The sequence below is a fragment of the Acomys minous genome, assembly GCF_964271855.1.
Source record: "Acomys minous genome assembly, chromosome: 4".
Classification (NCBI taxonomy): Eukaryota; Metazoa; Chordata; class Mammalia; order Rodentia; family Muridae; genus Acomys; species Acomys minous.
In genome coordinates, this window is record NC_140486.1 from 26,095,476 (window position 1) to 26,105,521 (window position 10,046).

At 49.1% G+C, this 10,046-nt stretch overlaps 1 protein-coding gene across 2 annotated transcripts in view; it reads left to right on the plus strand.

Moving 5' to 3' along the window:
* ABLIM3 (actin binding LIM protein family member 3) overlaps positions 1 to 9,124 on the plus strand; it is a 115,110-nt gene extending 105,986 nt beyond the window's left edge. The window contains exons 21-24 of one of the 2 annotated variants that reach the window (XM_084780850.1): positions 1,921 to 1,981; positions 2,732 to 2,739; positions 3,230 to 3,310; positions 7,033 to 9,124. In XM_084780850.1, coding sequence (XP_084636976.1) covers positions 1,921 to 1,981; positions 2,732 to 2,739; positions 3,230 to 3,310; positions 7,033 to 7,146 — 264 coding nt within the window. In that variant the 3' untranslated portion in view covers positions 7,147 to 9,124. Of the gene's footprint in view, positions 1 to 1,920; positions 1,982 to 2,731; positions 3,311 to 7,032 lie in introns of both variants that reach the window. The other variant, XR_014779038.1, reaches the window with a different exon arrangement.
* Positions 9,125 to 10,046: the final 922 nt, after the last annotated feature.

The window sequence follows — 10,046 nt, forward strand, 5'->3', positions numbered from 1 at the left end:
TAAGAGGGCCGTGCTGGGAGCCTTTCCCCCCAGACGCTAACACTCTAACCGTAGTGATGACATGGGTAGAACTGAGGTAGAGGCCTTGGAGTGGAGGTGGGGTTGCTGCAAATGGTAGTAGCTTCCCCCTCCCTTTGGTCACCCAGTAGAAAGAGGCCCCAGGAGAGGCTAGAAAGAGCTCTGTGCCACACGCTGGCTTTACCAGCACCAGCGACCTTCATGCCTCAGGCAAGGCGGTCACTGAAGTGAGGCCTGTTTTGTGGGTGGAGCAATGAAGGCAATAAGATGGGAAGCACCTGCCCCAGCGTCTCACACATGATGAACGGGAGAGGCAGGATGCAAGCCTTTTAAGCTCATAAAACCTCCATCCACTCAGTGATCTAGTGTGGTGGCTGGAAAGGGAGGGGGACGCTGCCACAAACCTGAACAAGCAATGAGGACAGGGACACTGTGACCAAGTGTTGACTTTTAAGCACCTGCTAAGTGCTGGGCACTGTTTCAGGTCCTGAGGGATCCTACAGTGAGCAAAGTTGCTTTTCCTGTGAAGTTCACAGTCCTAGTTAGAAGATGAACACTAAGTTTAACGAAAAAAAAAAAGGGAGGGGACAGTCAGGCGGCCAGAAGTGCCAAGATGAAAAATAGCCAAGTAGGTAGAAAGATGATGAGACGGGAGTAAATTTAAACAAAAGGCGGGGTGCAGGGGGCGGGGTAGGGGGCTGCTCAACACTCTTAAGACCTGCAGAGAAGCAGGTACCTAAGTATTTGTTGCAGACAAAGCCCAGTCTCCGGTCACATGGCCAGAATGGAAAGAGTGGGCACCTGAAGCCAGATAGGGATATCATTAGAAGCCGTACACCCCAGGGAGGAGCTTCAGAGGGTAGATGTGCCCTGTAACCCCAACCTGCATTTTTAGTGGGATCCTTCTGTCTGTTGTATAGACTGGGTGCTGCAAGTGAGCCAGGAGTGGAAGCCATAGCTTTACTAGGAGACTTAGGGTGGGACACACAAGGCCCTGCTGGAGAGAACGTTTGCTATTTGTGGCCCTGGCTGGTGGGGAAGCCTGTCTTCAGTGCACTCGGACCACACATCCGTTCATTTATTCAGCATATTGCCTGAGAGCCTCTGCCACATGTCAGGTTCTGCTCTGAGAGCTTAAAAGCTGCAAGTGACCAAAACAAAAGACCCCTGTCTAGGGCCTGGAGAGATGGCTCAGTGGTTAAGAGCACTGGATACTCTTGCAAAGGACCCAGGTTTGGTTCCCAGCACCTACATGGTGACTCACGGCTGTCTATAACTCGAGTTCCAAGGCAACAAATGACCCCTTCTAACCTCCAAAGGCCACACATGGTGCACATACTTACATATAGGCCAAACACTTGTACACATTTTTTTTTACATTTCTTCTCTCTGAAGTTTGGTTTTTTTTGTGGTTTTTTTTGTTTGTTTGTTTGTTTGTTTTTTGTTTTTTGTTTTTGGAGGGTTTTTTTGTTTTTTGTTTTTTGGGGTTTTTTTTGGTTGTGAGCCTAGCCTTTAATGGCTGAGCCATCTCTCCAGCCCCAGAGTTTAGATTCTTGTAGGGGAAAATAAAGTATTAATATGTAACAATGTGAAATAAATCCAAGTACATACGAAGTGGATCAGGATAAAGAAGGTTAAGAGTTTTTGGAAGGGCTGACTTGCAGTCGTCGTCAACAGAACTGTGAGGGAAGATCTCGAACAAAAGCCACCCCACTGAGTGCGTGGTTTCATACTGGTTGTCTATTGTGTGCTGGGACTCAATTGCAGGAAGAACACAGTGAATTGTGTTGCTACTGACAGAGTCCCCTGCCTCGGGCCTGCTCCACTTCCTGGAGGTAGGCAAGTGCTTCTGGGAAGCAGAAGTGAGCTTCTCAGGCCAGCCTGGCTCTATGTTCCCCACAGACACCCAGCGCAGATCTCTTCCACTATGACAGTATGAACGCCGTCAACTGGGGCATGCGAGGTGAGCGCTGCTGGCTGGAGCTGCAGGGGCACAGCCCTCTCCCGAGACTTCCCAGAGTCTCCGGATGGAGTGCTCATAACTGTTGCTTGACCTGCGAACCACTGCAGGTGGGCTCTGTCCAAACCCCGAGTTCCCACTCCCTCACACTTCCACTCTCTCCTTTCCCTACTCTTCCCTCATCCTCTCACGTCCCCAACCTTGGGTGCTTTCCAGCCCATCTGTCCCATCAGGGCTCTCAGAGCATCTGAGAGTGTGCACTACCCTGTACTGATGAGCTACAGCTTCCAGTCAGGCTTGGTAGCGGGAGACAATCAGAGCCAACTTCACATTGTTCCCAGAAAATTCCCCGTGAGATCCATGCTCTCTGCCAGGAAAGCTCTCGTGCCAGGCTCCACTGGCTGCTTGGAGCCCGGCTTGAGTGATCATATCACAGCCTCCAAGGACCCCTAGAGGATAGAAATCATGCCCCTAGGCTCCATTGTCTCAGAGTCGTCTTCTTCCTGTTGCACATAGCTCAAAAGCTATTTTCCCATAAAGCCATCTCAGGAACGGGCGGCCCCTCCCTCATGCTCACACCTGCCCGGATGCGCCTCCATGGTGAACTCAGGAAGACAGGGATTCTCATAGCTTAGAGCGATCATTGTGTGGTGACCAGACCCCTGAGACACCGAGACACAGGCCAGCGTAGTGACGTATAGCCCAGAGGTGGGTTCTATCTGCTGCATGTCTTTGTTTTTTCTCTCTTTGCAGAGTACAAGGTAAAGAACACATAGACCCTGGGGGTCTTCAGGATTCTGGGAACCACTACCTTGGGGAGCAGCAAGAGGACGGCAGAACCATCTATGCAAAGAAGATGCATAGATGAAGAACCTTTCAGACTAACATTGTCTCTCCTTGGCCAATTGTCCCTGAGCCCTCCCTGGGTCTCCTCTAACCCTTTTCCTGTCCCTAAGGATTCTGGGATACCACGGGCACCAACTGGGCAGCGTAACAGCCACCAACTATTAGACACTTAGATTCAGAAAGCCTTTGGCCCACATAAATGTCAAATGCCACCACCAAATTTATCTATAGCAATGACAGGGCATTCTGGGAACCATGCCAACCCAAGGAGGGCAGACCCAGCCCTTCCTCTTGACTAAATGGCTGGCCTTAGTAGATAGAAGAAGGAGCCCAGGCTCAAACTGCATCTGGAAAAGGCAAAATCAGCCCCCTCACCCAGGCTAGACATGCCCCCTTTCTCCTTAGATCTACCCATATGAGCTCCTGCTGGTGACCACAAGAGGAAGAAACCGGCTGCCAAAGGACGTGGACCGGACTCGTTTAGAGGTAGGTACAGGCACATCCCATTTTTTGACACTGTAACATGACATTGTCATCTATAAATTCACACTCAAGAACCTCTTTTTAAAGAAGAAAAAAATCACACAAGAATCTAATGTTTTAAGCAAGTCTATGGTTTTATGTTAGGCTGCATCCATAGCAATTTCAGGGCACACGTTGGACATGCCTGGCACGGTACAACCTTTGGTATTGAAGGAAGGGATTAAGGAAGAACTTTGGGATTGAAGACATCCCATGGATCTCAGAGCTGGCCCAGCTTAGGACAGAATGAGTAATTTAAGTATCATTTGAAGCTTGATGCAAAAGCAGAGACAGGAGTGAGTTTACACAGCTCAACCGCTGTGCTGTTTGGTGCTGTCCCCAATTCAGCCTAGTCGGTGTCTGGGGTGCACAGCTGCCAGTGTCCTTACCCAGGGCTGATGTTCTGTCTGCAGAACAACTTGCTTTGGTCCCTGCATACTCAGGACTATACTAAAGCAGGGCCTTGTGATGGGTACGAGGAACGAGGCAGACTGCTCTGCCTAGAGGGCAAAAGCATAAATAAGTCCCGAGCCACAATTTCCCATGCTGCTTCTGCCATCCCTGGGAGGGCGCTTCATCCGAGTGATGACCGCGATGAAGCCGAGTGCATCCTGCTGGTACATCCCTCGAGCTTCCAAGAGAAGCAGATGAGGATGTACATCAAGCCCTGAGTGGAGTTTGGCAACGAGCCAAGGGATAAGTAGCTCGTTCCATGTTAGGGTCCTGCTATTCAAAAAAAAAAAATGTGTCACTAAGTCCTGCTTGTTTGACACAGACTTGTAGCAAGATGGCTTTGGATGGACATGGAGCGAAGCATCATGAGCAGTTGAAACAGTGTGATAAAAGTGCCGAGGGGCCCTGGACATGGCACTGGGCAGCATACGTTACTAAGCATAGAGTGCCCACCCCAGGCTACCTCTGATCTGGAATATGCATTGCCCTGTCCTTCCTGGCTCCCCATGCCTTTAACTCTCCCTAAATGCCCTTCCTATCCTGTGGCTGTCTCATTTCTAGAGATCACAGTATCCAAATCCTTCTCAAGTCCTCCCCTAGGATGGGCCACATGCCTGGTCCTCCAGCCTCCCTTTGCCTGCACCCAAGTGCTGTTCAAGCATCTCTCCCTCTCATTGTTAACATTTCCTCTGCTGACCCTGAGCTCCTATGGGAAAGACTGTCCTGCACCATAGGACCTGCTTAGGGGAGATGTCAGAACACGCTGGCGGACTTGAATGCCGGAAGAGCATGGGAACCCGCTTTGCTCTGGGGCTGAGGAATTCACCTAGGGGTGGAGGCAGAAGGTGGGGGATGCAGGTGGGACAAGGACCTCTGTAACTGTCCCCAGCTCTAGCGTGCTGAGTTAGCAGCCCAAGAACAGTGGGTGACTTTTTCCCCATCTTCCTAACAAAAAGCTTCAGGTGCTGAAAGGGACAGCTCCCAGCCATCTCAAAAGAGCCCAGCTTTAAGGCGTGTATGCTACTCCAGTCCCCCAAAATTGGGGCCCAGTGAGCTCAAGTTTCCCAAGCATCAGAACTTCCATCACACATGATTCTCACCCCAGACCAGGTAAAGTCACAACCTGAGGAGGAGCTCAGGTTAACCCACTTAATCTAGGATAAATTGCCCTGGGAATATCTAAATGTAGCTCCGAGTTAGAAACACTGTCCCAGCCTCTATGCCAGCTCCCGACCCTTATGTGTCCTCAAGAAGTTCAGAGTACAGACATTCGTTTATCCAACAAATATTTATTACAACTCTATAATAGGGCTGGTAAGGGAGCTTAGCCAGTTACACTGCTGGCCATGCAAGCCAAGCGACCTGAGTTCAATCCCTAGAAACCACATAAAGGTGGAAGGGAAGAATGGAGTTCACAAAATTGTCCCGCCCTCTACACATGCTCTGTGACATGTGCAACACACAGACACACACACACACACACACACACACACACACACACACACACACGCCATCATCATCATCATCCACATAATGTTCTATTTGTTTACCTGTGTCTGTGGACAAAACAGAGACTCTCATCTCTTAGAGCGTGCATTCTTATGTGAGAAGACAGACACAGATGAAAAACACAAATGCTATACTGTGCTAGCAGGTGATAAAGGGAGGGGTTGGGGCTGAGCATAGGACTGGGAGTTAGGAGAAGCAAGCCATGCTTGCAAATAAACTGATGAGAGTAGGGTCTCACCCACTACATGGCATCTGAGCAAGCTATCCATGCTTTTGTGAGCACTTTCTGGGCAGCGGGAACAACCAGGCTTTAGTGAGGAAGAGAGCCTTGTGTGATAGAAGATATCAAGAAGTGAGTGTGGCTGGGACCACATGAACACAGAAGAGATGGGAAGGGAGCAGCACCACAGGAAGTGGGGATCAGATTATCTGCTTGACCAGTCCTCGGAAAGCTCACACACACAGTGATAAAGTGCACGAGGCAGGCATGTCCATGGACTCTGTGCTCTAGTTCACTCTTGCCATACCAATGAGGATGGTACTAGGATGGTCCTTTTTCTAGAACAGGAAGCTGGATCTTTCAAGGATTACTCATTTGCCCAAAGCCATACATCCATGTCTACCTAACTCTAAAGACTGTGCTAAAATATTAGCTCATGGTGGCACTAGGCCAACAAACTGGCTGATGGTCGCAGCTGTATGCATAATTTTCACTGGGTGTCTTTTAGTACCCACCTAGAGACACTCAGTGCTCAGAGAATCCTGGAAGCTTGCAGCCAAAAGAGAGGTCATATATTTCCTTTTTAAATAAACCTCATTATAAAAAGTGCACAGAAGTTGATCAGACCAAATGCATACATCTCAGTGAATTTCTGTACAGTTAGAATCACCCTTCTGAAGCTGTGGAGCTCCATGCTGGATCTCACATTTGGAATGCACTTACTTCTTTTTTTTTTTTTAACTTGATTTCAAATTTAATTTTTGAAAATTTTCAGACCTCCAGAAATGGTGTGTGAGTAGTAAAATGAACACCCACCTACCCTTCACCTAAATCTATCAATTCCTAATATTTTGCTATATTTTAAATGTCATATACTTCTAATTCTAAAGGCTTTTGACATGAACCTTCAAGATTGCTGAGAAAAGAGAGGAAGGGAAAATAAAAAGGGAGGAGGGGAACCTGCCATGAAATACAGAACAATGTTTGATCATATGACAAACTTGTTTCCATTCGAGAAGGAGAAGAAAGGACATTCAGTGGGCAGAATAACAGCAGTGATTTCTTCCACCTTTCTGATGAGCAGCCTGTTAGGTCATTTGTAGAACTATGAATAAGAGGCAGTATACCCTGAATCCTTGGGTGTACCTCTTTCCTTCTTTCCCAAAGGGGAGTTAGGTAGCATTAACCACGTGTACACATGTACCATGCACAGATCCATGGCGCACAGATTCATAGAGGTGAGGTCAACCAGGGTGTACAAACAGTGCAACACCCACCTGAGATGGAGGCAAAGGAAGCCTCTAAAGCCGGGGCACCCCCAGAGGCCTCTCAGGAAAAGCTCCATCTGCACCTCTATCCATTCAACACACACCACACAACTGCCTCAGTCTGATGGGGGGGGGGGAGGCAAGCACAGGGCACCCTGAGCGAAGGTGCCGTGACAGCTGCTGTCCCCACATCTTACATCCTCTCATGCCATCTGTATTCCCTCCACAACACTCAGCGCCACCTGTCCCAGGAGGAGTTCTACCAAGTCTTCGGCATGACCATCTCAGAGTTCGAGAGGCTAGCCCTCTGGAAGAGGAATGAACTGAAGAAGCAAGCCCGGCTGTTCTAGGCGGAGGCTCTATACGTATAGATGCATTTATATAAAGATGTATGTAAATCTCTATCCTGACGCGCGGTATAATCCTCTTGTATAATGGGACACAACATGCTGCCTGCCGTGAGACTCGCTTTTCTGTACTGTCAGGCCAGCCCACGTCATCGAGGTATTTTTATGCTCCTTACTTCTCTTTTCTAAGTGCTATGGGCTCTGGGAAGGGATTTGAAGGGACTCCATCCTTTTACTGGGGATCCTTTTTATACTGAAACATCTGTCCCCCTTTGAGTCCCCAAGGTCTAACTCTCCTTCTAAAAGGTGCCTGGAGGAGCCTCTACTCCCTGTTTTCAGGACCTTTCCCCAGTCTCCTGGGCTGATGCTGGCCGTGCAGTTTTCACACGCTGTGGTCACAGATGGGCCTTCTGATGGAAGGTCTGCGGTGACCTACCCAAATTGGTGAGCGCCTTTGAAGCCCCGTGAAGAATTTTCTCCACACCTCCAAACAGGAGCTAAGGGCTCTGTGGGGTGATGCAGTTAAATGTGTGGGCCTCAAACCCATTCCTTACATTAGTACAGAGTGGATAGGCCCTGGCCTCTCCTCAGCGCAGCACCCTTTCTCCTTCAACCCTTGGTCCTGACCACTCCCTCGTGCAAATCTAGAATTCACGGTAGGAAAAGGAAAAAGGCACTTTCCTTCCCTCTACCACCCCCAGCTGGCTCCTCTCCACACCTCAGCGGTCCCAGCACCCTCCCCACACTCCCCCCCCTACCCCTTTCTAGGAGAGGCCACTGTTGCAGCCTGTATACTCTTCAGCCTTATTACAATCTATGTGCCTGATGATCTACACACCACAGGGCTAATGTTCCCACCATAGCTCCAGCAAGCATCCAGACACACTCGCCACCCTGTGCAGGGAGAATAGGCCACACCCCAAAGAAAAATTTTGGCCTATGCCACTGGTCCCTAGTTGGCGGTGCATTCACATTAGACCCGCACCCATCCCTCCCCCTCCCCCTCCCCCTCCCCCACCCCCAGTCCTGCTCCAACATTGGCTGGGGCTCATAGGGGAAGCTTTCAGAAGTGTGGATGTTGAGGGGATTCCAGAATGAGGCATTGACCAACACCGCTCATGCACGCTCTGCCCCGGTGGCCTCTGGGACTGACTTTCCGGCTTTCTGCAACAGGTGAAAACAGAGACTTCTCTCGCCCCACCCCCCACTACAGTTCTGAGTTGTTGATTGATGGCAGCTCTTCTTCTTGGAGATGCCTGTGTCACACTATTCAGGGGGGGAGAGGGTCACAGAGGAAAGATGGAGAAGTTTAAAAGGACAATTACGATACTCAAAAGGCTGGTGATGCAATGTGGCACGTGTAGAACTGATTTCAGCAAACCCTTCCTGAGCACCTGCTGATGCAGAGAGCACCTGCTGACTACTGAGCACTGGATGGGGGGAGGGGGAGGGGCACTGGGATAAATTAAAGAGGGCCCTAGTTTCAGGGGCATGCCTAGTCATAGGAGACCCGGTAAGACGTGTACCAGATATAACGGATGCAAAGCAGAGAGTGATGGATGGAGGCCTGAGAACGTGTGTGTGCGCATGTGTGTGTGTGTGTGTGTGTGTGTGTGTGTGTGTGTGTGACGTTGCTGAAGGCGTGTGCAGCTGGTGCAGACCAAGGAAGCTTCTGGAAGAGGTTGCATGCAAGTGGAATCAGGAAGGATCTGAGGAGTCTGCAAGTTGGAAGGGTGACTCAGTGGAAGGATTAGAAGGGAAGTCTAATGTACTCTCATTTAAAATGTCACTTCCCTGCGACTTCTCTTTTTTTTGGCCAATGTCTTTCAACTTTCCTGACCCATTAGAAATGTCCCCAGCCAGATGCAATTCATTGAAACTGCCTCATTGTCACTGGTTAACAACTTGGGAGATTGAAGGGCTTTTGTTATTGTTGTTGGATATTTCTGTTTCCCATAAAAGCACATCATTTCAACCCAAACCCATGTCCTCCTCTCGTTTCTTGTGTTGGGGAAAGTAGCTGATATGGGAACAGGCTTCCCATGCACAAGGGGAGCCAAAGACCAGGACTTGGGGTGCAGCTTGGTCTGTTACAGTTAAAATTGTTACAGCACAAAAACCTTAGTGCAGTGGTTCTTCCTAATGCTGTGACCCCTTTAATATAGTTCCTCATGTTGTGGTGACCCCCCCACCCATAAGATCATCTTTATTGCTACTTCATAACTGTAATCTTGGGGCTGGAGAGATGGCTCAGTGGTTAAGAGCACTGCCTGCTCTTCCAAAGGACCCGAGTTCAATTCCCAGCACCTACATAGCAGCTCACAACTGTCTGTAACTCCAAGATCTGACACTTTCACACCAATGCACATAGATTAAAACTAAATAAAATATTTTTTAAAAAATTACTGTAATCTTGCTGCTGTTACAAATCGGAATGTAAATATCTGATGTACAGGGTATCTGATATGTGAACCCCTGTGAAAGGGTCATTTGAATCCCCCTAAAGAGGTCATGACCCTTAGGTTGAGAACCACTGCCTTAGTTCCATCCATAAACCTTTACAGGAAAAAAAATCCAGGAATTGCAATGCACTCTTTCAATCTCAGTACTTGGAAGGTGGGAAGGTGGGGACAGGTGGATACCTGCAGTTCCCATGGCACCCAGCCTAGCCTATTTGGCAAGCCCCAAGTCCTGATCAGAGACCCTGTCTCAAAAAACAAGATAGGAAACATCTGAGGGACAGCACCAAGGCTGGCTGTCCTCTGCCCTCCACGTGTACCTGCATGGGCACCTAGACAGAAGGTCGGCCCTCCCCAGCTTGCTCTCTGCAGAAGGCAGGGTACTTAGAGACAGTAGAGGGCACTCCAATCACAAATAAGACTCTACAATCAAAAGCAGTATTA